This window comes from Octodon degus, unplaced genomic scaffold (assembly GCF_000260255.1).
Source record: "Octodon degus isolate 3935 unplaced genomic scaffold, OctDeg1.0 scaffold00067, whole genome shotgun sequence".
Lineage (NCBI taxonomy): Eukaryota > Metazoa > Chordata > Mammalia > Rodentia > Octodontidae > Octodon > Octodon degus.
Genome location: NW_004524643.1, coordinates 10,920,601 through 10,945,620, shown reverse-complemented (window position 1 = coordinate 10,945,620; position 25,020 = coordinate 10,920,601). Strand labels below are relative to the sequence as shown.

The window sequence follows — 25,020 nt, the reverse complement described above, 5'->3', positions numbered from 1 at the left end:
AGGAGAGGCTGGGCAGAGCCATGCTTGGGAGTAACCGAGTCCTTTTTATTTCCTAATCTGCTCTGCATATGTAGCTCTTCTTCCAACTCTGCAGCTGAAAGCCCCCAGCTGGTCCGAAAGCTCCTTGAAGCCGGTGCTCCCGTGTACAGACACGGGTTTCTCCTGCAGCTGGAGCCCACGGTGAATAGACAGGCGGCAGCAGGCCATCTGTCCACGCCTGGTGTGGTGGCCACATGCTGCCCACATTGCAGGCGGGTTCTTTGGACTGGCATCCGGCAGGAGCATAAGGCACCATCTGGCATGGACCTCTGGCTTGGGACACAGGTGTCCCGGGAGCCTTGTGAATGGGCTCAGGTTTTGTGCTTTGTTGTTTACTGACAGAGCCAATGCCTTAAGCCAAGCATGCTGAGCTGGGAGAGCCCACAGGTGTCCAGCCTGAATGTCCCCCAGGGGTGCCCTGAGCCAGATATGCCTCCTTTTCCCACATACCACCTTGCTGGAGCTCCTGCTCCACCTGGCCCAGACTCTTACGAGTTCTTTAAGGCTGGTCCAAAGAACCAGGGGTGGTGGGTTCACACCACTCACATCCTGTGGTGCATCCCACACTGTCCTGCCTTCTGCCTCCCTTGACTGGGACTCTATTTGTGGGACACTGTAGAGCCCAGATTTGGGAAGTAGTTCTCTGTCAAATGAGGTTGCATGTGGCCTAAAGTTCACGGGTGGCACCTGGGACAGATCCAAACCTGGACTCTCACAAGTTGGCTTTTCTCTAACAAGTTTTCAAAAACATCAAGGCTCCCAGGACAGTTGGCCTCCGGAGTCCCAGCTCCTGGCATGGCCTTAGTGGGCTTCTGTTTTCTGTCACTTGTTCTTCCAGGGAATCCTGTTCCTCTTCCTCCCAGCACCCTCCACCCTCATCCCTCCCTGCTTTCTCCTGCCTCCTGTGTGCTGTGGCTGTGACTGGTGTGAAGCTGCTCAGGGCTGCACCAAGAGGGATGTTGTGTGATCGGCAGGGCCTGGAGCTCCCAGAGGGGTCTCGCCAGGACTGTGTCACCCACAAGGCCTCCTCCACCTGCCTTGTCTGTTTCTTCTTCCCCACAGGACTTTCTTCTAAAGTCTGGGGAGAGAAAACAATTTCACCCCTAGAAAATGTGAGCCCTGGCCCTACCCCTTCAAAACAAAGCTGCCGTCAGTCTTGCAAGTCTGCCAGCAAGTGTCCCTGAAACCTGGCACAGCACCCACGAATTGCCAGCCCTGTGGCCCAGAATGATGGCTGGACAAGGAGCATTTCCGGCAGCTCTGCTGAAGGCCAGCACAGAAGGGAGGGAGCACCCTGTCCTTCTGGCCCATGACTCTGGCCTCTCCCCGCTCTGGGGACTCCTCCCTTGAGCCTCATCTAGGACCCCAGTCTCTCTTTTCTCTCCACCATCATCCCTCTAACCTGTCTCCTGCTGTAACTGCTGCTGCAAACTACTCCCAGCTCACTGATAAAATAAACAGGTTTCTTTTCCAGCCTGTGAGAGTGAATTCAAGGCTGTCCAATAAAAAGTCTTATGGCTTTGGCTGCTATCCAAGGATGAGAAGCAGGTCCCTGTGCTGTGACCTGGGTCTGGTGTGAAGAGGTGATGAAATGGCCTGGGGTTGGTTTGGCGCAGAGCTGAGACAGTAGAAAACCAGGTGGGCAGGGCTTCCGGGTGTTCTTAGCAGAGAAGCCAGGAAAGAGGTCCAGGTGGCAGGGCATTTGCTCTGTTCTAGAAGCAGGAGACCCCAGGGGGTCACCCTAAGGTGTGGGGTCCCTTGTTCTCTCTCAAGGACATGACCATAGCTACTTCTCCTAGGATCACCGAGATGGGGCAGGAGGGGGGTGCAGGGAGTCCAGCCCCTCCACGAGATACCTCAAATAGAACCTCATGGAGGAAGAAAGGGGCAGAAACAGGAATGTCACCCCAAGGCCTCAGCAGGGCAACTCTGGGCCTTCTGGTCACAGGGGTTCAGGACTCTAGCTCTAGGGGAAAATGGTGTGGCAAATCCCATTCAAATCCTAGGAACCTCACACAAATGCAAGACAAGAAAGCATGACATCGCTGAGAGCTGGGACTGGAGGATGGTTTTGATTTACTGTGTCCTGGAGCTCCAGCTCTTGTGGTGGCAGCCTCATGGCCTGGGAGCATCTTATGATGGAGCTGTCACCAGCTCCCTGGGCTTCTGCAGAGCTCAGTCTGGACATGCTGTCAAAAATCACTGCCTAGCAGGACATGGTGGTACATGACTAGTCCCATCCTTCCTGGAGGCTTGAGGCAGGAGGACTGCAAGTTCAAGGTTAGCATGGGCCACTTTGCAAGACTCAGTCTCAAACTCAAAATTAAAAGGGCTAGATGTAGCTCAGTGTGAAGGCCCTAAGGTGGAGTTCCTGGTCCCATATTCATCACCATCTTCATCGGTGCCGATCTCAGAGCACCTTCACCTACCCTTGCTCCACCACCTGACTCGGTTTAGTTGATCTAACTCACCTGAGTTCAGAAACCAACTCCAAGGCCCCTAGCCTGTGGCTAGTAGGCTATATGGGCTACATTATTCCTTGATTTGATCACGGAAATAATTCCCTTTTGAAAGTTGTACTTATTGACCTAAAGGACATAGCAGATCAATTGGCATTAATCAGTTAAGAAGTAGAAAGATCAGCCAGGCATGGTGGTACCTTCCTGTGATCTCAGCACTCTGAGAGGCTGGAGCAGGAGGACTGACAGTACAACCCCAGCCCAGGCAGACAACTTGGCGATTTAGTGAGATGCTGTCTCAAAAATAAATAAATAAATAAATAAAACAGCTGGGAATGTAACTCAATCTAGAAGAATTCAGAAAATGTGTATAAAGTTGGGGAACCTAAATCAGTTCCTGACCAGCTTCGGGGGCCATGAGATTTATGGCTGAGGCTGGAGTCCACAGGAGGACTGAGACATAGGGATCACATCAGGGACCAAGATTGAGTAGAGAGGATCAAAGCACATCCAGGCCTCTTTGGTCCATGTGACACTTGTCCTTCATCACTCAAGGTAGACCCATTGCCTCCATCCCCTCTAACCTCCCCTCAGCAGCCACTAGCAGCTCATCAAATCCAGCTACTAGTGACCCCCTGTTGCCACCCTTAGAGCATAACCCTCATCTCTAGATGTCCAGAAAACCTCCATCCCTAGATGTTGAGGTTAAGGAGGAAGTGATTAGTGAGGGTGCTTTCAGCTGCACCCCACAGTGGAAACACAGCCCCCAGAAGGCTGGGAACTGAAGGATCTCTTTGACTCTGAGTTCTTGGCATTCTGTCTTTTTCATTGAAGTAGCTTCCCACAGTGTCCCCAGAGTCGTGGAGCTGGTAGCTTTGAGCCCCTCACCTCTGCCTCTTGCAGTTGGGGTGAAAGTATATGACCTCTGCTTCTGGGATGCTCCCTGCGGGCCTCTGTGGGCTGGGAAGCTCATTCCCACCCAGCCCCAGGCCAAGCCTCAATTCTCAGCTTTAAATAAGAATCTGTTTCATGAGCCCTGTTCTCTCCTGCCCCGTGGTGACACTTCCCTGATCCCTGGGGCCCAGGCTGGCCCAGCTTCTGTGAGAACTGGAAGAGGCAGGCTCAGACCCCTGGAGAGGGCAGGTGGGGAGGGCAGAGGGCCACAGCTGTCCTCCTGGGGCCTGGGGTTTGCAGCCTGGGCCTCCTCATACCCACCACTGACCTTTACAGCAATGATGGCTACCAACCACTGAGGGTCCCTGACTTAGGGTGATTCCACTTTGATTTTTTTACTTCACAATGGTACAAAGGCCATAGACATTGAGTGGAAACTTTACTTCAAATTTTTAACTTTGATCATCTCCCTGGCTAGCAATGTAATGCAGCATGACACTCTCTGGCAACCCTGTGCAGTGTGAGTCACAGCCCCTAGTCGGCCACGAGCTCCCCAGGGGAAACAGCTCATGTTCTGTGTACCATGTTGTTAAGTGGCTATGATGATTGGTGGATAGGTTAGCTGTCTTACATGCATTATTAGCTTATATTTCCAATTTAGGATGCTGCTATACTTTGCATCTTGGGTGTCCCCCACAGGCCTCTGTGATAGATAAGATTTAGCACTCAGCTGGTGCTATTAGGAAATGATGGAAGAAATGGGGCCCAGTGGGAGATGTTAGGCCTTGAAGGGTGTTCCTTGAAGGAGACGAGGCCCTTCCACAGTGTAACCCTACCATGACATGGTGTAGCCACTGGGCATGGACTCAAACCTCCAACACTGTGAGCCAAAGTGTAACTTTCTAATTTTCAAGTTGTTTGCCTCAAGCATTTGGTTACAGTAATGGAAAGTTAGCTAAGGGATGGGTTTAGCAAGACCATGGGTACCTAGCACAAAACTGTTTGCCACAACCTAAGCTTGCAATAATTTAAATTTTATTTTGAAAGCTGTTACAATTTGAAACATAGCATGGATAAGTCAATTTTTACCTTGAAAACACCTGTTTAAGTAATTTTTAAATTCGCAGGCAGATCCACCAAAAAAAAAAAAATGCTAAATCTATGAGCTACTTTTCAAGTTCTGGCACAAATATGCCTTTGGAGTCCATAAATGACTTGATTTCCTCTCTAAAATCACAAAATCTTTTCAACATTTTACCCCAATTCAGCCCGTTTACTTCAGAAAAGTAAACAACATCCCTATAAACAGTATCCACACTTTTAAGGAACTCTTGAAATTGATGATCCTGATCCTTAGACCCTACACAATTCATGGCTTTGATGACAGTTTCCATGGCATTATCCATTGTTAAAGCTTCCACACATCAATGTTCTTGATGTATTATGCAGCAATATTTCATCGAATGTGAATTGCTAGTAGTAACTGCACCATCTTCTATTAATTTTATGGGTCCCCTTCCCTTGTAACTCACCATCATTAGTGTCCTATTAAAAGCTATGCTAGATAGGTTAATATGTGACGATAGTTAAATAAAATTGCTTTAGTGTAATTTTCACTGCCTCCTGAAATTTGTGACATTTAGCTGTGTCATTTAATGGCACAGAAAAAGTCATTTTGAGGATTTATATCTAGATGCCCCCTCAAGCCTCATTTGCATATTGTGGGGCTTTTGGAAGCTGATTGGATTATAAAGACAGTTAGGATTAAGGAATGATTAACAAATACATGTATAAAGATATATTTTTTGATGAGGAGGTGGGTAAGTGAATAAATGCAAGAAAAATAAATGAAGGAACTGACTTCTTTGAAGACAGCCTTTCTCAGTCATCTCTATGTGCCCCAGAAATAATGGGTATAGGGCTGGCATGACATGCAGGGGATCGAATCCCAGCTGCTGCATCTGCCTAAGCAGGCATTTTAATCCTCTGAGCTATTTGGCCAGCTCTGATCCATTTTTATACTTTCTGTATACCACAGCTACCAAAAAAGCTATTTTTAACTCATTAAATTATTTTTGTAAATAACCCAAGCCTGAGTTTAATAATAAGAAAACTTACATGTTTGCTTAGTAACAATAAGTGTCCATCTTCACAGGCACACACATGCGTGGGTAGGCTGATGGTATCAGTATTACTGCCGCTTACACTCGTAGGTGCCCAAGCGCACGTGACGTCTGATACACTCAAGTCTCTATTCAACTGACTGGTGGATATAGGGGGCTGAGTGAACCCCGCGCTGAACCTTCTCCTACACAGCACTCTTGTTGTCATGAAGAATAGCCCTAAAAATCACACTGTAACATTAAAATTGTATGATTTCCTGAGGCCATCCACGGTGGCTCTGGCTCTGCTAGCACCTCTGTCACCAAGCATTAGGCTACATTCTAAATGTGTAGTGACCGGATTAATCCATACAATGAATCCTAGGAGGGAGATAATGCCATTATCACTATTGGGGAAACTGAGGCATGTAGGTGTTCAGTAACAAGCCTATGCACAGCTGGGATTTAGCCCCAAGTGGGTGGCTCCAGGGGCCTGTATTATTGACTACCCTGTGCCATCTTGCACCAAGTACATGAGAAAGAAGTGACATGCAGAATCAAACTGCAGGAGCACTAGGAAAAATTCCCCCCAGAAACTAATTCTGTCCTATTTCTCCTTTCTATGTTGTTGTGTCCTCCCCTTCGCAGAGGGAGCCCACGAGAGCCCAAAGCAGATCCTGTCTCTGCCCTGCTTAAAACTCTCCGTCCTCCGTCCTCAGGACAATGTCCAGACCTACTTTCATTTAAAGCCTTCCTTCACCTGACCACCTAGCCAGCCAGTCTCTTGCCAACTGCTTCCTATGCTCTAGAGGGTTCAGGGAACTCTTCTGTTTCCTGGGCTTGCCTTCCCCCATCTCTTCCCTTGTCTCTCCTCCTTGAGGTCATATGAACTTCTTAGGCACCTTTCAAGGCCCAGGTCAATAGTAAAAAGGAAGCCCTGGGCCTGGCATAGACTGAGAACTCAGGCAGTGTGAGCTCCCTGCTCCCTCCTAACATGGGACCATTGGTTGCAAGTGACAAAATCCCAACTCAAGAGGTGCATTTAAGTGAAAAATCTGAGAATTTTTAAAAATGTATTTGGTATAGGATCTCACTGTGCAGCTCAGACTCATAGTGCTCTTCTGTTTTCAGCCCCCCAGTGCTGGGATTACAGGCATGCACCACCACACCCAGACTCAGCCACCAGCATGGCATGTGGTGCCAGGGATTGAACACAGGCCCCTGCTCTTACCTAAGTAGGCGCTTAGTCCGCTGAGCTATCTCGTGTCCCTGGGAATATTTTTTGATGTCAGGTTTGACTGGATCCAGATGCTGCAAATGTGACATCAGGGTTCTGTTCAAGCATCTGTATGAGTCAGGGTTTGCCACAGAAGTAGGAGTGTAATTATATTTGGATGCATATATGGAGAGAGAGAATTATTTTGTTCTTATTTTTAAGGAACTGGCTCACACAGGGGAATGACATACTAACTCCTGGAAAATAGTTGACAAGAAATCTGCATCTCTTCTATTTTCATGTGCTTTCTGAATAAAATCATTAGCAATGACTATGAAAACCTGGACATGGACACGCAGGCTGGCACATCGGTCAGCTGGTAGCCTCTCCAGGGAGGAAGGGCTGCTTCCATAGAGGAACAGGAGTACATGAAGGACTTTTTGCACTGAATGCACTAGCGATGAGCGGGGCAAGCCCCCCATTTGCTCCAGGAATACGTGTGGGGGCACACAGACAGGGTGCCTGCCACTAGGAAGCCATCTATTCGAGATGTTCAAAAAGTTAATACCCATTTGAGAGCCAAGAACTGTTTCTGAGCACTTTCTCCTGGGTTTCTGCAGATCCTCACAATTCTATAAAGTGGGTACTATTTGTATCCGTTAGGTCTGATCTTAGTTTGTACTCCTCAGGACATTTAGGGAATAAGGGTTGGAACCTGGTCTCAGCCCTCAAGGTCTTGACTTGTAGCAGGGTCTCTTATTTTCTCATTTCTGATCCCCAAGTAGCAGCCAAGCGACCAGCCCCAGGAGCTGGGAGTTAGTTGATGCACACACTGAGGATCCACAGGACCCTCCCAGGGTAGGTCCCTGAGAGAGGAAAGGCAGGAACCCAAGGAAAGGAGGGAGTCAGGGCACTTGTGGGGACAGCGGTGCTTAGGGACATCTGTTGTGCCTCCTCAGATCCATTTCATTTAGTCTGTGTGGTCCTGGCAGGGCCAACTCCAGCCCTGGCTCCATGGGTGGAAGTTGACCTGGGCCTGGCTGCATGCCCCATGCTGAGCTAACTCATCAGGACAGAGATGTGCTCTATCCACCAGCTTGCACTTCCTGGGAGAACACATCTGGAGTAGTGGAGAAAGAGCCAACCAGGGGAAGGAACAGCCAAGAGACACTGCAGTGCCTTATTTTATAGGTCAACTCTGCTGGGGCCCATCGCTCAGATGTTTGGTGAAATACACCTAGATTTCGCTGTGAAGGCAGTTTTTAGATGAGATTAGCATCCACGTCAGTGGACATTGAGTAATTCACTCCCGTAATGGGGAAGAACCTCGTCCAATTAGCCTTAATTGAAAAAAATGACTAATGTCCCCAAAGGAAGAGAGCACTCTGCCAATAGGCTGTCTTTGGATTTGAGCTAAAATATCAACTCTTCCTTAGTTCCTGCTGGCCCGCCTTAAGGATTTGGGACTTGTTATCCCCACAATTGTCCAGACTTTACCCCTGGGAGTGCATAAAGAAAATCTAATAGAAAATTCTCCAGCAGGAGATGTAAGGGGTGGAAAACAATGGATTGTCTCTGTTGTGTATGCAGGAGATGACTAATCACACACACACACACACACACACACACACATACACACACACACACACACACACACACACACACACAGGAGAGGGAGAAAACCAATTTTACTTTGAGGAGGGATGGCAAGAATTACAGATCCTCATCCTCACCTTTCGAAATGCAAACCTCGAGGGGGGGAGTAGTCCCAATTTGCTGTCCCCTTGGGGGCTTAACCTTAGGACCTGGTTCTGGATATAACCTTTTCAGCATAAAGAAAATATTATTTTTTTAATTGGAGTAAATCACACATAACATAAAATTTAGTATCTCAATCATTTCCAAGTGTCCAGTTCACATGCATTAGAACACCCACACTGCAACCACTACCACCATTCATCTCTAGAATATGTTTCATCTTATAAAATTGAAGCTCTGGACCAATTAAACCAAAAAAGGAATTGCTGGGTTACCAGCTCCAGGCAACTACCGCTCTACTTCCTGGTTCAATGAAAATGACAGCCCTAGGAAATTCACATATTTTGTCTTCTTAGATTGGTTGATCCCATTTACCTACTGTCCTTAAGGTTCATCCATTATGGCTCATGCTGGACTTTCCTTCCTCCTTAAGGATGAATAATAAATATTCCTTTGGATGTATTACTTGATTTTATTTAACCAATCCATCTCTCTGTGGATGTTTCAATCTCTCCATAGTTTTGCTACTATGAGTAGTGCTGCTAGCCAGCGATGGAGGCAAAAATATCTCCTCCAGGTCCTGCTTTTGATTCTTTTAGGACTATGCCTCAAAGCAGAATGGCTGGGTACATTGTAGTATCCATCTGGAATGGAAACATTACCTAGACAAATAGCTATTGGTCTAATTTTCATGTATGTAAAGGGCAAAATGCCTCTAGGGAAAGTGAAAGCACAATTCCTTATTTTTATGCTGTACATTTCCAAGTCTCAGGAGGCCTGGACTTTTAACAAGAGCCCAGAGAAATCTGCAAAAGCTTTACTTTCCTGTTCGCACCCACATGAAGCGTGCTGGAAGCAGGTTGGCAGTCAGCAGCAGGGTCTCCGTGGGCATTGCTGGCAGGCAGTGAAGGCAGCCACCTCAAAGAAAGTAGCTCCTTCCTGTCTGGCTGTGGGTGGTACAGCTGGGACCACTCTGGCCACAGATTCTTCATCCAGCCAGAGTGACTGATAGAGAGCAATGAGCCAGACTCTACATCCAGGGCCCTACTGCTCCCCTGACAGGTACCTTGGGGCAAAATCTTTCCTGATACAACTCCAACCCCCCACATTGCCCAGCAGCCACCCACTCAGCAGCCCCCAGACCTGCTTTTCTTTTCTTTTCTTTTTTTTTTTTTTCAGAACCGGGGATTGAACTCAGGCCCTTGCACTTTCCAGGCAAGCACTTATTCTACTGAGCCATCTCCCCGGCTCGAGACCTGCTTTTCTTAAGCAAGGGCTCTCAGGTGGATTTAAGCAGTGTTTACAAATCCCAGCATAGGGTATCCCCTTTGAGTAGGAATCCAAAGCTTTTGCCCTGTTTTCAACAATGTCTCTGACTTACAAGAAGTTAACCCCACTGACAAAAAGAAGAGTGATGATAAGGATAAATCTAAACCTTAATAGTGAGGCTTGATCTTTGATGCAAGCCCTGCTTTTACCTTGTGAACTCCACCAATTCAGAGGGTGCCTAGCACACAGAGATCAGCAAAAACGTATCACTAAATGAATGCAGAGTAATCTGCCAAAACAAAGAAAGTACATCTCTGATGACACAGTGTAAGTCAATGAGAAGGTTGAAGCCAATTTATAGACACCAATTTTCCACTTAGCTGAACAAGTACACAGCTGGTACACACAGGGGTAAACATGATCGCTGAGTGATTCATTCACACATCCCCTCATTCGTTCATGCATTTTACAAAATATTGATTGAGATTATTCAACTCTGCCAGAAGTAAAGCTCCTTAAGACTCAGGCTCAGCCCTTAAGTGGCTCCCAGCCCGGTGGGGCATGCAGACCCACAGAAGAATCATCCCAGTGTGGGTACTAAGGGCAATGGCAGGGACTGCACATAGTGCTGGGGCATCCATGGGAGGGACGTTTCAGTGGGTCTACCATAGGGGAAGGACAGGGAAGTCCTTGCCAGGAAGTGGCACTTGAGCTCAGTGTTGGAAGCAGCCACCAGATGGCTGGGCAATTGGGGTGCGGTCCCCACAGTAGGAAAATTACAGCTTGCATTGCCTGGTGTTTAGCTGGGAATTCCAGGGCATCCCTGGAGCACCAGCAATCCCCCCACACCCCATGTGCCCCCAGCTGCACTCAACCTACCAAGACTCATTAGCTCGCCTATTCACTGTCCCTACTTACTGTGAACAATTGAGTCTAGCTCTTCCACTGTACACACCCAACTGGACAGCTTTCCTTTCCTCACTTCAGCCAGGCCAATTCCCAAGACCACGTTTCCCCCAAACCCAACTAACATTACTTCTTCCCTTCCCCTCTTCTCTCCTTCCTCCTCCTCTCCTCTCTCTTTCCCTCCTTTCTCATCCTCTCCCCTGTATCCCTCCCTCCCTTCCCTTACCCTCCATTCCCTATTTCCTATGTCTCCCCCCTTCTCTCCTTGATAAATACACCCTATTTACCTTGTTTTCCCAGCCCCACTGGAAGCCTCTGAGGCCAGGGGCCATCTGCAATTGCTTCTGAGAGAACAAGCGTTGTCCAACTTCAGCATTCCCTATAGGACTTGTTAGTCATGACAGCATGGATTTTTGAACTCTATCCCCAGAGACTCAAACTTAATAGGATGGAGGCTGGCCTGAGAATTTGCATCCCTGAAAAATTCTCCGATAATGCTTGTGGCTCAGGGACCACCCTTTGACAGCCATTGGTATAGGAAGCAAAAGGGCTCAGGCCCAGCCAAACCCGAGTTCTAACCAAAGTTCTGCCTCCTACAGGGCTGTGTGAGCCAGAATAAGTTTCACAAGGACACACTAATACTCCCTTTGTAGGGTTACACAGGAACCCAGCTGGCACACAGCAGCTGCTTAGTGTCTAGTACTGAGCGCTTTGGCTACAGATTGCTGCTCCCCCTGGCTGTGCCAGGCTGTCTGCCCATCAGGGAAGCAAGCAGCATCTCCATGCTGTCCTCCCCACCCGGTCCTATTGGGCCCGGGTTCTGGGACAGCAGAGGGATTTGATGAGTTTCTAAAGCCAAAGTGCAGTGGTCTTTCTCTGACCAAGAGGCTTCCTCTCTCCTGTCACACAGAATCAGTCTCATGTTTGCCACTCTCCTACACCAAGTTCTAACCAGCACACAAGTGTCCTAGTCCAATCTGGCTGCTATGCCAAAAATACCATGGACCACGTAGCTTTTTATTAACACCAGGAATTTATTTCTCATGGTTCTTCTGGCTAGGAAGTCTAAATTCGAGGAGGCAGGGGAATCAGTATCTGCTGAGACCCTCACCGATACCTATCTCCTCACTGGAATCCCATGTGGCAGAAGGGGCAAATGAGCTCTCTGGGCATCCATAAAGGCATGGATCCCACCCATGAGGCTGCTTCTCACATGACCTAGTTATCTCCCAAAGGCCCCATCTCCTAAATCCACCACCTTGGGAGCTGGGATTTAGGGGTGGAAGGGGACATGTGCATTCAGTCCATTGCAAGAAGGAAGTCAGCCAAAACTCGACCAGCCAAGTCTGTTTCCATTTAGAAATGAGGTAACAGAAGCGTAGAATGGTGACTCGTCCACAAATATAACTGGTAGTGATGGAGGCAACACTAGAAAGCCTGTTCTTTAAAAATAAAGATAGTATGATTGTCATGCATTGTTTGACAACAGGGACACATTCTCAGAATGTGTCATTAGATAATTCTGGAATGTCAACATCAAGTGTGGCTTCCACAAGCTGAGATGGCTGTGACATCACTAGGCCATGCAGGGTTATGGAGCACTGTCACATATGTAGGGCCTAGTTGACTGAAATGTAATTATATGGTGCATGACTATACTACTAAAAAGAAACATGGCAAGTGCAAGGTCCTGAGTTTGATTCCCAGTACCAATAATGACAGTAATGATAATGAAGAAGAAGAAGAAGAAGAAGAAGAAGAAGAAGAAGAAGAAGAAGAAGAAGAAGAAGAAGAAGAAGAGGAAGAGGAGGGGGAGGAAATAGAAGACATGCAGCATGACCAAAAGTGTGGAAAACTAAAGCTGAAACTACAAAACCAAGAAACACTGCATAAGGTATGAAAAAATTTGGGATTCCCCCCTCCAAAATAACTAGGAGCAAAAGTCTTTTTTTTTTCTTTATGCATTTATTCCAGGGTCTACAGGGTCTCATTACACAGATCAGACTCATAGTGATCCTCCTGTTTTCATTCTCCCAAGAGCTGGGATTAGAGGCGCATGCCACCACACCTAGTCTCATTCGCCACCTCAGTGCCCTCCGGGGGTGGGGCCAGCACTGCATGGCATGGCGCGCAGGGGGATCGAGCTCGTGGCTCTTGCTCTTTCTAAGCAGGCCCTTTAATGGAGAAAAAAGTCTTGCTGAGTGACTACAGGAACACGATCTCATCTCTCTAAACCTAGTGCATCTGTTTCTTAAGGAAAGGGGGTGATGACGATGCACGCTGCTCCCATAGCTAACACACACTGAGCGCTGCCCTAGCCCAGAACTCTAGCCCAGGACTCGACTTCCCCTGCCGACTGCCTGAACTCGGAGCACACACACACCTAGTCAGTTTCTGGCCTCAGCTCAGGCACTTCTAGTTAGCTACACTGTTGCTAGTGCAAGTTTTCGCTATTTTAATTTATACTAGAAAACCAAAATCTTTCTGCTTCAGACTTAGTTCTGAAGGTCAGAAACCAACTGAGGCCGAGGGGGCCCCTTGAGCCTTCCCTGGGCTGCATCTTTGGTTGCAGTGCATGGGCCCCCCCGGGAAAAGCCCAGGTTTGGCGAGCAGTGGGCTGGAAAGGCTCTGGGACGTGGAAGCATCCTCAGCACAGGCTGGAAAAGCTCCTAGGAAAGGGCTGAAGGACTTTTTCCTTGATGTTGATGTTCCCTGAGAACACATGCGTTCATGCTCCATACCCTAAATCCAGATGGGGATTTTCTCTTGGAAAAGTATAAGAAGGCACCACATTATCTTTACAATATCACCCTGTCCTCCAACCTATGAGGCCTATTACAGGTCAAGATAACCATATTCTCTCCCCAGTGCTGGGAGGGTAGCTCAGTGGAGGGGGCAGGAAAAACGCAAAAAGGGTTTCACCCTCACCTTCCTGGGCAGGATGTACTTGTAAAACGCCTTCTTTTCAGTCTGAAATGAGCACCCTTCCTCCCATTTCTTTGCCAGTAACTGCAAGGTTATGATGTATCACACGCCTAGAAAACAGGACACTGGGGTGATGTGGCCTCTGAGGAACTGGCGGGAAACCTTGTGTAACTTCCTCACGCTTTGAGGCAGGATCACAAGTGTGATCTCCCCCTACTGCGATTTAGCAAGACTGTTTCACGTCCGCGTGGGCTGCGAGCTAGCGAGCTGGGGTCTCGAGAGTAAACATAAACACCTGGAGGAGGCTGGGAGGGATACAGTGAGATCAGAGGATGGGGTGGGGACAGCATGGCTCAGGACTTTATCCACCTTGTGCAAAGTCTAGCAGGGCGATCAAGCAATGCCCCTCGAGGACCCACTCGGACCCTCTCCTCACCCTAAGACTGTCCGGAGACTTCTCCGGACAGAAGCGATTGCAACTGCACTTAGTAGGAGGCTGAAAGATCCTTGTGCCAGAGCTGTAAAGTACCTGAGTGCGCCTGGGTCCACTTTGGGGCATTTTTTGATCGCCCTGCTAAACTAACTCTCTGCACAGGGTGGATAAAGTCCTGAGCCACGCCATCCCCACCCATCCTCTGATCTCACTGTATCGCTCCCAGCCTCATTCAGGTGTTTACCCTCGTGACCCCAGCTCACTAGCTCGCGGCCCACGTGGATCCTCTCCTCTCCAGGTCTGCACCTATGCCCCCTCCTTCCTCTAGCGCCAGAGGCACTCGGGATGCGACCCCCAGCGCAAGTCTGGGCACGCGGGGCCCCTGCAGGTGGCACGGCGCGGCGGAGGTGGGGTGGAGGCGGGGCGCAACGGCGGGGCGGGGCGATGCCCGCGGGGGCGGAGGCGTAGGGCGGGAGGGGCCCAGGGACAGAGGCGCGGGAGGCACGGAGCCGGCGGAGTCCGAGCTGGAGCCCGCGGAGCCCGCGCCCACATCGCCATGCCCCTGGCCTTCTGCGGCAGCGAGAACCACTCGGCCGCCTATCGCGTGGACCAGGGCGTCCTCAACAACGGCTGCTTCGTGGACGCGCTCAACGTGGTTCCGCACGTCTTTCTGCTCTTTATCACCTTCCCCATCCTCTTCATCGGTGAGCGTGCGCGCGCGCGCGGCGGCGAAGGGGAGCGGAACCGAGGGATGGGGGGCGGAGGGCAGGCGGTGACGCGCGCCCCGCTCGGTTCCCTGCCTTGGAGTCTGCCGGTGGATCCCCGCACCCGCACTCCGGCGTGTCCCTTCTTTCTGTACCCGCGCCGAAGGCCACGGGCGTTCCCGACCCAAGGAATCACCAAGTTTTGCCTCCGCGGGGACGGAGAGAGGGGAGCGCGGAGGTCCCCACACGTGCTAGGAAGGTCGGGAGGGGTCGACCGCACCCTCCCTGGCGCAGCGGCTGAGCCGGGTCACCCCTCCCCCAGGCCCGCTCCTTGCGCTGCGGCTGGGCCTGGGACTGGGACAGGCTGCGCTTGGGAGCCGAAAGGAGGCCCCGCGAGCTTCTGTGCCGCCTTCGACCCAGCTTGGTGATGATCAGTAGCCTCTGACGCTCGGGGGCCCGGAACTGGACTCAGGGATACCACTTCCCAGTACCCACTGGGGCGCGTGTCTCCCGAGTGCAACTTCTCTGCGTGATTCCGGGACGCAGCGACCCGGCGTCCCCATGTGCTTGCTTGAAAGTGATCTGCAAAGTTGGGGGCGCCCTGTCGTGCGTGTGTCTTCACTAGGGTCCCCCTCACCTCTCTCCAAGACGTTGAATGTCCCAAGCCAGTCAGCCCTGTCAGTACAGGGGGTGAACCCTGCCTATCCAAAGCCTGCCTGTTCCTTCATTCTAATTGGGAAAATTAGCAAGTCATAAAATTCATGTGCAGCTTTGAGAAAGAGGAAAGATGGTCACGAAATTAAAAAGAACTTACTGCAGCTGCAAACTGCTAGTTATAGACAAAGGCAAACGGCTAGACAGAAATAGGAATGGCATATGCAATATAAACATACATATCAAAAATTTAAAAGGATTGACATTTACACTTCTGTGCTTGACTAAATGGCTTATTGATCACCTGTCACACAGGAGATGACCACTGTATAAAGTGGGTACCAGTATACGGCCAGCCTGGATGTTGATTTCATGTGTACCAGGCTTGGAGATCCTCATGTGCGTGTGTAGGAACCCCCACCTGGGACCCACAGCCCAAGCATAGGAGAGAGAGTCTGTCCCTGCAGCCTCCTCCAGGGGACCAGCCCCCTACCCCAACCTCTGTCTCTTCAGGATGGGGCAGCCAGAGCTCCAAGGTACACATCCATCACAGCACATGGCTCCACTTCCCTGGCCACAACCTGCGCTGGATCCTGACCTTCATGCTGCTCTTCGTCCTAGTGTGCGAGATCGCCGAGGGCATCCTGTCTGATGGGTGAGTGGATGAGGGCTGCAAGAAGTAGATTGTTGCTGGAGATGCTTCTAGAAGGGCCCCGGCTCCCCTGCCTTCCACGAGCCAGTGTTGTGTGCCATTAAGTTCACCAACTTTTCACCCAGTAGAAAGTGAACCAGGATCTCTGTATCAAGCAGTAAGCACATGGGAGACCCAGGCCCTGCCCAGAGCTCTAGAGCACAGAGGGAACACAGATCTGCATGCCAAGACCCAGGGAAATAACGCAAGCTCCTACTGTGTAGAATGTCCCAACTCTTCCAGGACAAAGGTACCAACACAACCTGTTCGTATACAGGTACCTGCTTTATTTGCTGACCTCTTAGGTGACAGGTCATAAAGTAAATAATGCCAGAAGGCCAGGCGTGTCCCACCAACTGCTTGAGTTGCCTTCTTGGGCAGAGCACTAAGCATATCACTCACCCTTGCCTAAGAGCTTTCCTTGGTTCTCAGCTGTTTGCAAGATAAGAATCCCTGGATTAGTGGGCAGTGCAGCCCACCTGCCTCTAGCTTCTCCCTAAAGACTCCCCCTCCCCTTTTCTCTAGGCCCTACGCCTGCCCCTCACACCTCTGCTGCAGCACGGATGAAACTGAATGTTAAAGTTCGCATTTATTTGCAGAGCTGTCTCCTGAGCCAGGAAGGCCTAGGGGTTAGAATCTGGGTCTCATTCATCTTAGTATTCACAGTGCAAGTCCTTAGAAGAATAAATAAATAAACTCCTGTTACAAGGAGATATTCCAGGAGGAGAGAGGAGGCAGTGTCAGGGAGGCCCCATGGCTGCAGAGGCTGTGGAGCTGAGCCTGAAGGATGACCAGGGTTCTGACAGGAGAGGGAGCAGGGCAGGTGGCGGTGGGGAGTCGCCAGGGCTGGCGCAGCAGGGCTGCAGCATTAAACATTGAGCTTGGAGACAGGACTGGAGCATCTTGGGAAGAGCTTTGAGACTCAGACATCATGTGAGAGTGAGACGTGAACAGCATGGCGCTTCAGGTGAGGACAGCTGGCGATAGGGAGAAGCTGGAGGTGGGAAGAGATGGCTGTGGTCCAGGAGAGGGAAAACTGCAGGGGGCCATGGTATGGCAGAGGACATGGGGCAGCCGTCTCAGTAAGGAAAAGGGGTGACTGCCTGGGTGTAGAGATAGTGGGAGGAAGGGATCATGGGGTCTCAGTATCTAAGGGTCAGGCCCTAAGTCCACTCCTGTCTGGTTCCTGTGCCGGTCTGAGGGGGGATGGGATACCCCACACTGTCGCTCTCCTACCCCCAGGCTTCTGCAGTGATCTTCCTGATAACTGCTTGCCTTAAGGACCATAGTCCCCCAGGCCAGCAAGAAGCCCAGAGTGCACAGTGCTCCTTACTGAGCAGGTGGAAATCTGCTTTGTAGCCCCAGGATCTCCCCAACTAAAGCAGCATATATGCTACCAAGGGGAGGGGGGCCTTGTGAGCCTTTAGCCAAGAGTTCACATGGGATTAAAACTAGCTGGGGTGACAGAGGATGCCTTAGCTATGAAGAAGGAAGGCCTGGGTCTTTTTTTTTTTTTTTTTTTTTTGTACTGGGAATCAAACTCAAGATCTCACACTTGCCAGGGAGGTACTATGCCACTGAGCTATATCCTAGCCTAAGACCTGGTTAGCGTTTCTGCTCTGTACCAGCTGCTGGGCCTTTGCAAGCCATCCAGACTTTAGTATCAGAAGGCAGCCATAGAGGGTGAAGTGGAGAATGATCTGGATGCAGAGCCTGGAGCGGCAGAGCCCTTGACAGGTGCCACCTTCCCATGGGAAAATAGAAGACTCAGTTGGAGACCCCGTCCTGCTGGCTGTCAGCAGTCCCTCCTGTGTGGCCACACCTGTGTCCCAAACCAGCTCACTGCAGATAGCCAGCCCCTGACCAGGGCACAGTCAGCTGCTGAGCTGGGCCCTCATCACCAGGTTTTATGTGCCCACACCTCTGGGTAAGCAGGCATAAGGTGGGCATGGGGAAGGGACAGAGAAAAGAGGTCACAGGTCCTGCCCTGTGGCATGCTGAAAGGGGTGGAGGTGAAAACAGCATGCTCCTGAGATGTCCCGTCCTTCCAGAGTGGGTTCTGTGGCCACCCTCAGGCCAGCCATGGCCAGAGAGAAATGGCATTGCTCCACTGTTTAGACCCATCACCATCCACTCCCCAGGACTAAGAATAAAGCACCTGTGGAGCAAGCGTGTGTTCTTCCATCAGAGTAATGGGAGGATGCTACTTGATGAACGGCTCACTCTGCCTCTACACCTGCACCTTGGCCCTGCCAGAGCCCTTCAAAGCAGTGTTCTTCTCCATCTGTCCCTCCTTGTCTGTCAAACTCCTACTCATCCTTCAGAGCCACCTCCTCTGGGAGGCTTCCCCATAATCAGACAGTAGCTCTGGGCACAGCCCTTTGGCACGTTGGATTGAAGAGCAATGCAAACAAGAGTGACACTGAGACAGGAGCCTGAGGCACGCCTTCTGGAAACAGAGGCTCCCAACGCAGCTGGAGCAGGAAGAGCAGGCTGGATAGAGCTGGCAAAGTGGCCAGCTTGTGGGCCTTTCGTGCCATGTGGAGCCGTGAGGGTTTTGCTCTCTGCACAAGGGAACATGAGAAGGGTGCAGTCAGGAGGCCTGAACACCCAGCCCTCAGAGCATCAGGGTCTGGACTCCTAGGCCCCAAGCTAATGGTGTGTTCGGGCCTGGGTAGGACAGCATTAGAACAGTAAATGGAGCTGGGGTGTGCCTTAAGACCCACTGTGTGCTGAGCAGAAAACACAAGGCGTGCCCACATCTACATCCTCTCTGTCCTCCTCTCCTCCTGCATCTTAGGGTGACCGAGTCCCGCCATCTGCACCTGTACATGCCAGCCGGGATGGCGTTCATGGCTGCTGTCACCTCCGTGGTCTACTATCACAACATCGAGACCTCCAACTTCCCCAAACTGCTGATCGGTAGGGAAGGGGAGTGGGAGGGGACAAAGAGCTACCTACACTGGGTCCTTCAGATGACATCGTGCCAGGCACTGTTCCAGGGGTAGAGGTTCAAAACGGAAAAAAACAAATCCCTGTCTTGGTAGAGCTTTCAGTTCAGTGGAGGAGGCAGCCAAAGGTCACAGATGAACAAACAGCGGTGATGTGTGAAGAAAGGGGCGAGAGGGGTGGTCCTGCTGTCTGCCAGAGGTGGTCAGGGAGGCTCTCTGGTAAGCAGGCACATGCAGGTATTTGGGGGGAGTGTGTTTGGTGCAGGGAATGGCAGATGCAGAAGCTTCTGTAGGAACAGGCTCGGGAGGAAGGCTGATGTGGCAGAGCCCAGGGAGCAGAGGAAAGAGGGGCAGGAGGTTAAGTTGGGGGCCCAGCAGGCAGCAAAGGAGATGCCCAGGCCATGGGCCTGAGCCCCTGGGCCACTGTTGGTGCTGAGCACTGAGCCAGCTCGGGCAGACCTGGGATAGGGTAGGAGTCAAACCCCGTACTCAGGGTACATCGAAGTGAGATGTGGAGAGGGGGCCACACTTGGGGAGGGCAGAGCAGGTATATACTTGCAGCAGCCGTGGGTTCCAAGTGACATTTAAAGTGGGAGCCAGGCTGAAGTCACCCAGAGAGGGTAGAGATAGGCCCAGCACCAGAGTCAGCTCAGAACGGGTGCCCCTTCACAGTGCCTGACCCCATGTGCCAGGTCCCAGGCAGAAGCAACAGCGACAGCTACTGACCACTGAGCCTGACCATGGACCAGGCTCTGTACAGCGCTCCCAGCCTGCCTCATCTCCCTTCTTCCCCACGTCCGCCCTGTGTTACACCCACAAGCATGAAACAAGGAGAGGCTAAAAATAATATCAGCAAACATTCACTCGGCACTTACGTGCCTTGCTCTGGCCCAAGCGTGTTATTATTAACTTATTTAATCCTGTAGCAACCCTGTGAGGAAGGTCCCATTGCTTTCTCCCCTTACAACCCAGAAAGCTGAGGCTCAGAGACTAGGTTGCTCAAACTGGCCCACCGGGTGAGTCCAGGGTCACCGTGGAGTCCAGCAACCAAGTGGGCTGAATGTCTAAGGGTCCAGGCCAGCAAAGGTATAAACCACAGGTCTTCCTGTGTGCTTGTGTCCCAGTATGCATGGTGCAGGTGAGGCCTCACATCTGGCTGTGTCAGGAGTCACACCGGCCTCTAGGTCTTACCGCATCCAGAGTCTGGAACCTCATTGTGAGTGTAGATGGGGGCTGGGCAGCAGGTGGAGAGGAGAGGTGTCAGCTGTGGGCTTTGGAGGGCCCCCTCATCCCTTTTCAGGAGCCGTTCCTATCTTCAGAGAACCCCTCTTTAACCCCCAGGCCCTGGTGCTCCCTAGAAACGCCCTGGCAGCAGGTGAGGAGTTTTTTCTTCATGCTCCAGCATGACGTCACGTCGCCTCACTGAGCACAAGCCAGCAGCTGGGTGTGGATTTGCCTTTTATTTTTCGGGGGCCAAGGACCGTCTGCCTTCACGTCCTGTGTTGGAGTCTGGCTTCCCATGACAAGGGGCTATACAGAGGCACAAAGTCCAGGACAGAAGAAAATGGCTGGAGTGCACCTGTGAGCTGTAGGGATAGAGAGGCTCACGTGTCCTAGGGAAAGGGCCAGCACCCAGGAAGACAACTGGCTGCCCAGAGGCCTGGAGTCCCACAGAACGGTACAAAGATGTGTCTTTCAGTGTTCCACAAAAGAGCCGTCATCTTGGGGTCCAGATAAGGAGAAGGAAATGTGCTGTGAGGAAGATGTGTTTGAGCTGAGAACTGGAACTGGTGGGACAGAGAGGAGTGTGCGTGAGGGGCAGCAGCCTGCGTGAAGGCTCTGGGACAGGAGGGACAGAGCGCATTAGCAAATGGGAAGCAAAAGAGGGCTGAAGCGGAGAGAGCAGAGGGAGCTGGACTCTGGAGGCCGGGCCTGCAGTGGGGTGCACTCTGATTGGGCCCGCCAAGGCCACACCACCGACCCTGGTGTTGAGGCCAAGAGCAGTGGGAACCCATTGAGAGAAGTCTGGGTTTTTGAGGGTGTGTGTGTGCTTGCGGCACCATGCACAGAACAGAAAACTGACCATTTTAACCACTTTCTTTTAACACAGATAAGTAGTTTTAATGTAATCCTCCCAGTTCACTTCAACCACTCTGAAGTGCACAGTTGTGTGGTACTCAGTACACTCCCGCTTTTTTGCTGCCATGACCACTGTCCACCTCCAGAACTTTCTCGTCTTCTCAAGCTGAAATCCGTTACTCCATCCACAACGCTCACCATTCCTCCCTCACCTTAGCCCCTGGCAACCACCATTCTGCTGTCCATCCCCAAGTGTGACCGCTCCAGGAGCCTCAGCCACCCGAAGTCCTGCACTCTTTGTCCTTCAGTGACACTATGTAACTTACTGTCTCCTCCAGGTCTGCCCATGTGGTAGCTCGTGTCAGAGTTCCCTCTCTTTCAAAGGCTAAATAATGTCCCATTGCATGGGCAGCTCACGTCTTCTTATCCTTTCACCTGTCAGCGGGCCTTTGGTTGCTTCCATTTCTTTGACTGTTGTGAATAGCTGCAAACATGAGGGCATGCAGAGGCTTTAAACGTGACCACATTTATTACTTTATGGAGACAGGGTTGGAAGAGGGAAAGGGGGAAGTAGGGCCACCAGTGAGAAGGCTCTAGAAATGGCGCATGGGAGACACTGTGGTGGCCTGTACGCGGGTGCCACGGGGTGGAGAGCAGAGGATGGATTCAACATAGTTAGGAAGGAAGTAGACAGAACTTGGTAATGGGCTGGTCTGGCTCAGGAAGAAGGGGCGAGGGAGAGCCTAGGGAATCCAGAACTTGGCGCTCCCCAGCAGCAGCCTGAATGTCTCTCTGCCCATTTCACCTCTTCTCCCAGTCAAGCAGTGAGTCCTGCTGTGTCTAGGAGCAGGCTGTGGGCCCATCATTACAGGACAGGACTGTGGAAACCACCTCTGAGTCCACCGCTAAGCCCCTCCAGGACCTGGTGTAGGACACTGGGGCTCTCTGAGCCTCAGTTTCCTCACCTGGAAAGGAGGAATAAGCCCCTGCCTTGACCACAGGGTTTTTACAAACATGAAATAAGAGCACATTTGTGGCAAGACCACATGAGGCAAATGTGGCAAATGTGCCACATGAGGCACATTTTTAAGTCGTGATCCCAGCCAGTGGTCCTCACTAAGGGTAAGAGAGGTTCTGATTCCTAGGAAAGAACCTTCAGGGAGAGCAGGTCACTGAGGTAGGGATGGGCTCCAGCTGCAGGTTCCTGAGACCTGGATCCCAGGCCAAAGTCGGGAGACATCACTGCAGTCCTGAGGGCTGCTGCCCCACTGCCTTAATGCCCTCACTGGGACCTGCCAAAGAGGGCATCACCCCTCTGGGCATGCGCTGCCCTGGCCATATGGTGGGACCAACATCTTGACCTGCTTTTCAGTCCAGGGCTAGTTTGAGCGGACGCCAGCTGCTGTTACCCAAGAGATGGCCTGGAATCCCCGGGATGGAAGGCAGGGTACAGAGGCCTTCACTCCCCATGGGTCTTCTCAAGTCTTGTTGCATGTAGCTCAAGAAGCTGGGAGGGCAGAGCCATGGTGCCAGCACACCCCCTGCCCAAGGGCGACAGAACTGGGTGTTGCTGGCCTAAGCTGACTGGTTTATTGGCAGATTAGGGGGAAGGGCAAGAATTTAGAACAGAATCCACTGATGGCTTCTGATGTTTACTTCATCCAAATCTGAAATCCAGAGATAATGAAAATATCATCAGCTGATGCCCAAAGCACCCATCGCGTGCCAGGCTCACCGTGCGGAACACTTTCCATACGTTGCTCATCCTTTCTCTGGCATGACCCGGGCAGCAACCTCCTTTCTCTGAGCCTCAGTTTCCTTATCTGTAAATGAGCATCAAGAGTCGCTCAGGTTGGGAACGCCATAGGAAGTCCCTAGAGCCTGGAGCCTGCACACCTGGGCTCTGCTCCTAGCCTAGCCCAGCTCTGCCACTTCACAGACCCCCAGTCACCCAGCCTCTCTGAGGCTCGGATCCTTTGTCTGCTAAGTTGGGGGTGATGACAGTTCTTCCGCTACAAGGTTATCGTGGGGAATAAATGAGATGATGTGTTTGAGTGCTTCCTTGGCACATTGCCTGCACCTTAGTCAAATTCAAGAAATTATTTATTTATTCTAATTATTCTTTGTTTAAGGGAATTTTCTGGCTAGTTTGACTTACGAGGTCATCAATGCCTGAGATGGACCCTGTAACATATGTGCACCATCTCAAAAGGACACTCTGGTGTAGTCACACACACACACACACACACACACACACACACACACACCCTTTATCAGAAATGTGTGCACACACCTACTTTGCAGAAGCAGCCTTTTCTCTGTCCTCTGTCATGCTTGCACACACGTGTACATGCACACTCACATGTGTACCCACATGTCCTGTGCTCTCCCGTCCAGCTCTGCTCATCTACTGGATCTTGGCCTTCGTCACCAAGACCATCAAGTTCGTCAAGTTCTACCACCACGCCATCAGCTTCTCGCAGCTGCGCTTCTGCCTCACCGGGTTGCTCGTGGTCCTCTACGGGATGCTGCTCCTTGTGGAGGTCAACGTCATCAGGGTGAGGGTAAGCAGGCCACCTTCGGGTACACCTGGGCCAGGGCAGGAGGCAGTCCCAACCTGCAACTTGCCAAGCCCAAGCAGAGTTCAACCGGCTTTGCCTACCCCAAAGAGGGGTCGGATTCTTGGGAGAAGATTGGGAGCCCTCCCTCAGGCCCAGGCCTCCCTGAGGGGCTCCAGGGGATAAGGAGATGACACTTGGTTTGCCCGCAGTGAAGAGTGGGTAACTCTCAGAGGGAGGGAGAGCAGTACCACCACAGGGAGGGAAGGGTTTGGCTTCTCCTGGCTTGGTTTAGTCGAGGCAGGGAGACTTACTTATGCCTTAATGTTTTCCTATGGTCACATGTGATTTCTAACAAGTAAGTGTGACTGCGCTGTCCTTTGGATTGAAATCCTTTGTCTTCTCCACCCTTCCCTCTCTTCCCTACCTGGGCATCAACCTTCTCCTTCACCGCCTCGGCCCCCACCTTCCTGCATAGCCAGATGAGTAACTACTTTGTCTTTTCATTTTTTTATTCTTTTGCGGAACCGGGGATTGAACTCAGGCCCTTGCACTGGCCAGGGAAGCACTTATTCTACTGAGCCATCTCCCTGGCTCCCTTACTTTGTCTTTCCCTACTATGTTTTTGTTAATATAATTCCATATACATGTATCTAAAATATCTGTTCAGGTTCTTTCTTTCCTCTCAATGCATATAAATACATGCTTTTCTCCCTCCATATACAAATGGGATCATATTACATGGTTTTCTGCATTGAGCTTTTCTCACCCAACAAATAATGTCTTGGGCCTCCTTCCAGGCCGCATAACAACCTTAATTCAGTTTTCTTAATGGCTGTATGATTTTCGATCATGAGCACAAACTATGATTTGCACAGTCATCATCACCCTGCTGATGGGCGTCCACTTTCGTGCCAAGTGCTGGCCTCCGTAGATGATGCATATTGAGCACATTTGTATCTATGGTGTGGTCACTTTTATTCCTATGGACAGTCCAAGGGGCGGCGCAGCCCGATCAGAAGCTGGGTATGCTCGCAGTTTGTCAGAATTGCACAATGTGGTCTCTCCCAGTGAATCAGAGAAGCTTTCATGGCCCTCCAGTCCTTCTCTTTTCAGCCTTCTGCTGAGTGTAATTTACAGTTCTCAGGCCCATCTACCTTCCCTCCCTCACAGCACCCCTGGGGTACGGCTACCAACCCCTTTAGAGAAGGGAAAGTATGTTTGATGAGGCTTGTGCAGAATACCTTGCTAGTGCATGGAGGAGGCAGGATTTGAACCCAGGTCTGCGTGGCTTCAGGTTCTACACACACTGCAAAACACAGTGGTTTCTATATGGATCTATGGTCTTCAACTCAATGTAAGTCTAACCAAGCTGAGCCAGT

At 50.9% G+C, this 25,020-nt stretch overlaps 2 protein-coding genes across 12 annotated transcripts in view; both read left to right on the top strand.

Annotated features, from left to right (window-relative positions):
• Positions 1–1,540, top strand: part of Ush1c (USH1 protein network component harmonin) — a 46,494-nt gene extending 44,954 nt beyond the window's left edge. For 4 of the 7 annotated variants that reach the window (XM_012515508.2, XM_023719293.1, XM_023719294.1 and 1 more), the window contains 2 exons: positions 75–180; positions 1,102–1,540. In XM_012515508.2, coding sequence (XP_012370962.1) covers positions 75–180; positions 1,102–1,146 — 151 coding nt within the window. In that variant the 3' untranslated portion in view covers positions 1,147–1,540. The remainder of the gene's footprint in view (positions 1–74; positions 181–1,101) is intronic. The other 3 variants (XM_023719296.1, XM_023719295.1, XM_023719298.1) reach the window with 3 other exon arrangements.
• A 12,975-nt stretch (positions 1,541–14,515) lies between these two features.
• The window catches only part of Abcc8 (ATP binding cassette subfamily C member 8), a 71,420-nt gene continuing 60,915 nt past the window's right edge, over positions 14,516–25,020 (top strand). For all 5 annotated transcript variants that reach the window (XM_023719418.1, XM_023719419.1, XM_023719417.1 and 2 more), the window contains exons 1-4: positions 14,516–14,705; positions 15,873–16,014; positions 18,851–18,972; positions 23,478–23,644. In XM_023719418.1, the coding sequence (XP_023575186.1) occupies positions 14,558–14,705; positions 15,873–16,014; positions 18,851–18,972; positions 23,478–23,644 (579 nt within the window). In that variant the 5' untranslated portion in view covers positions 14,516–14,557. The remainder of the gene's footprint in view (positions 14,706–15,872; positions 16,015–18,850; positions 18,973–23,477; positions 23,645–25,020) is intronic.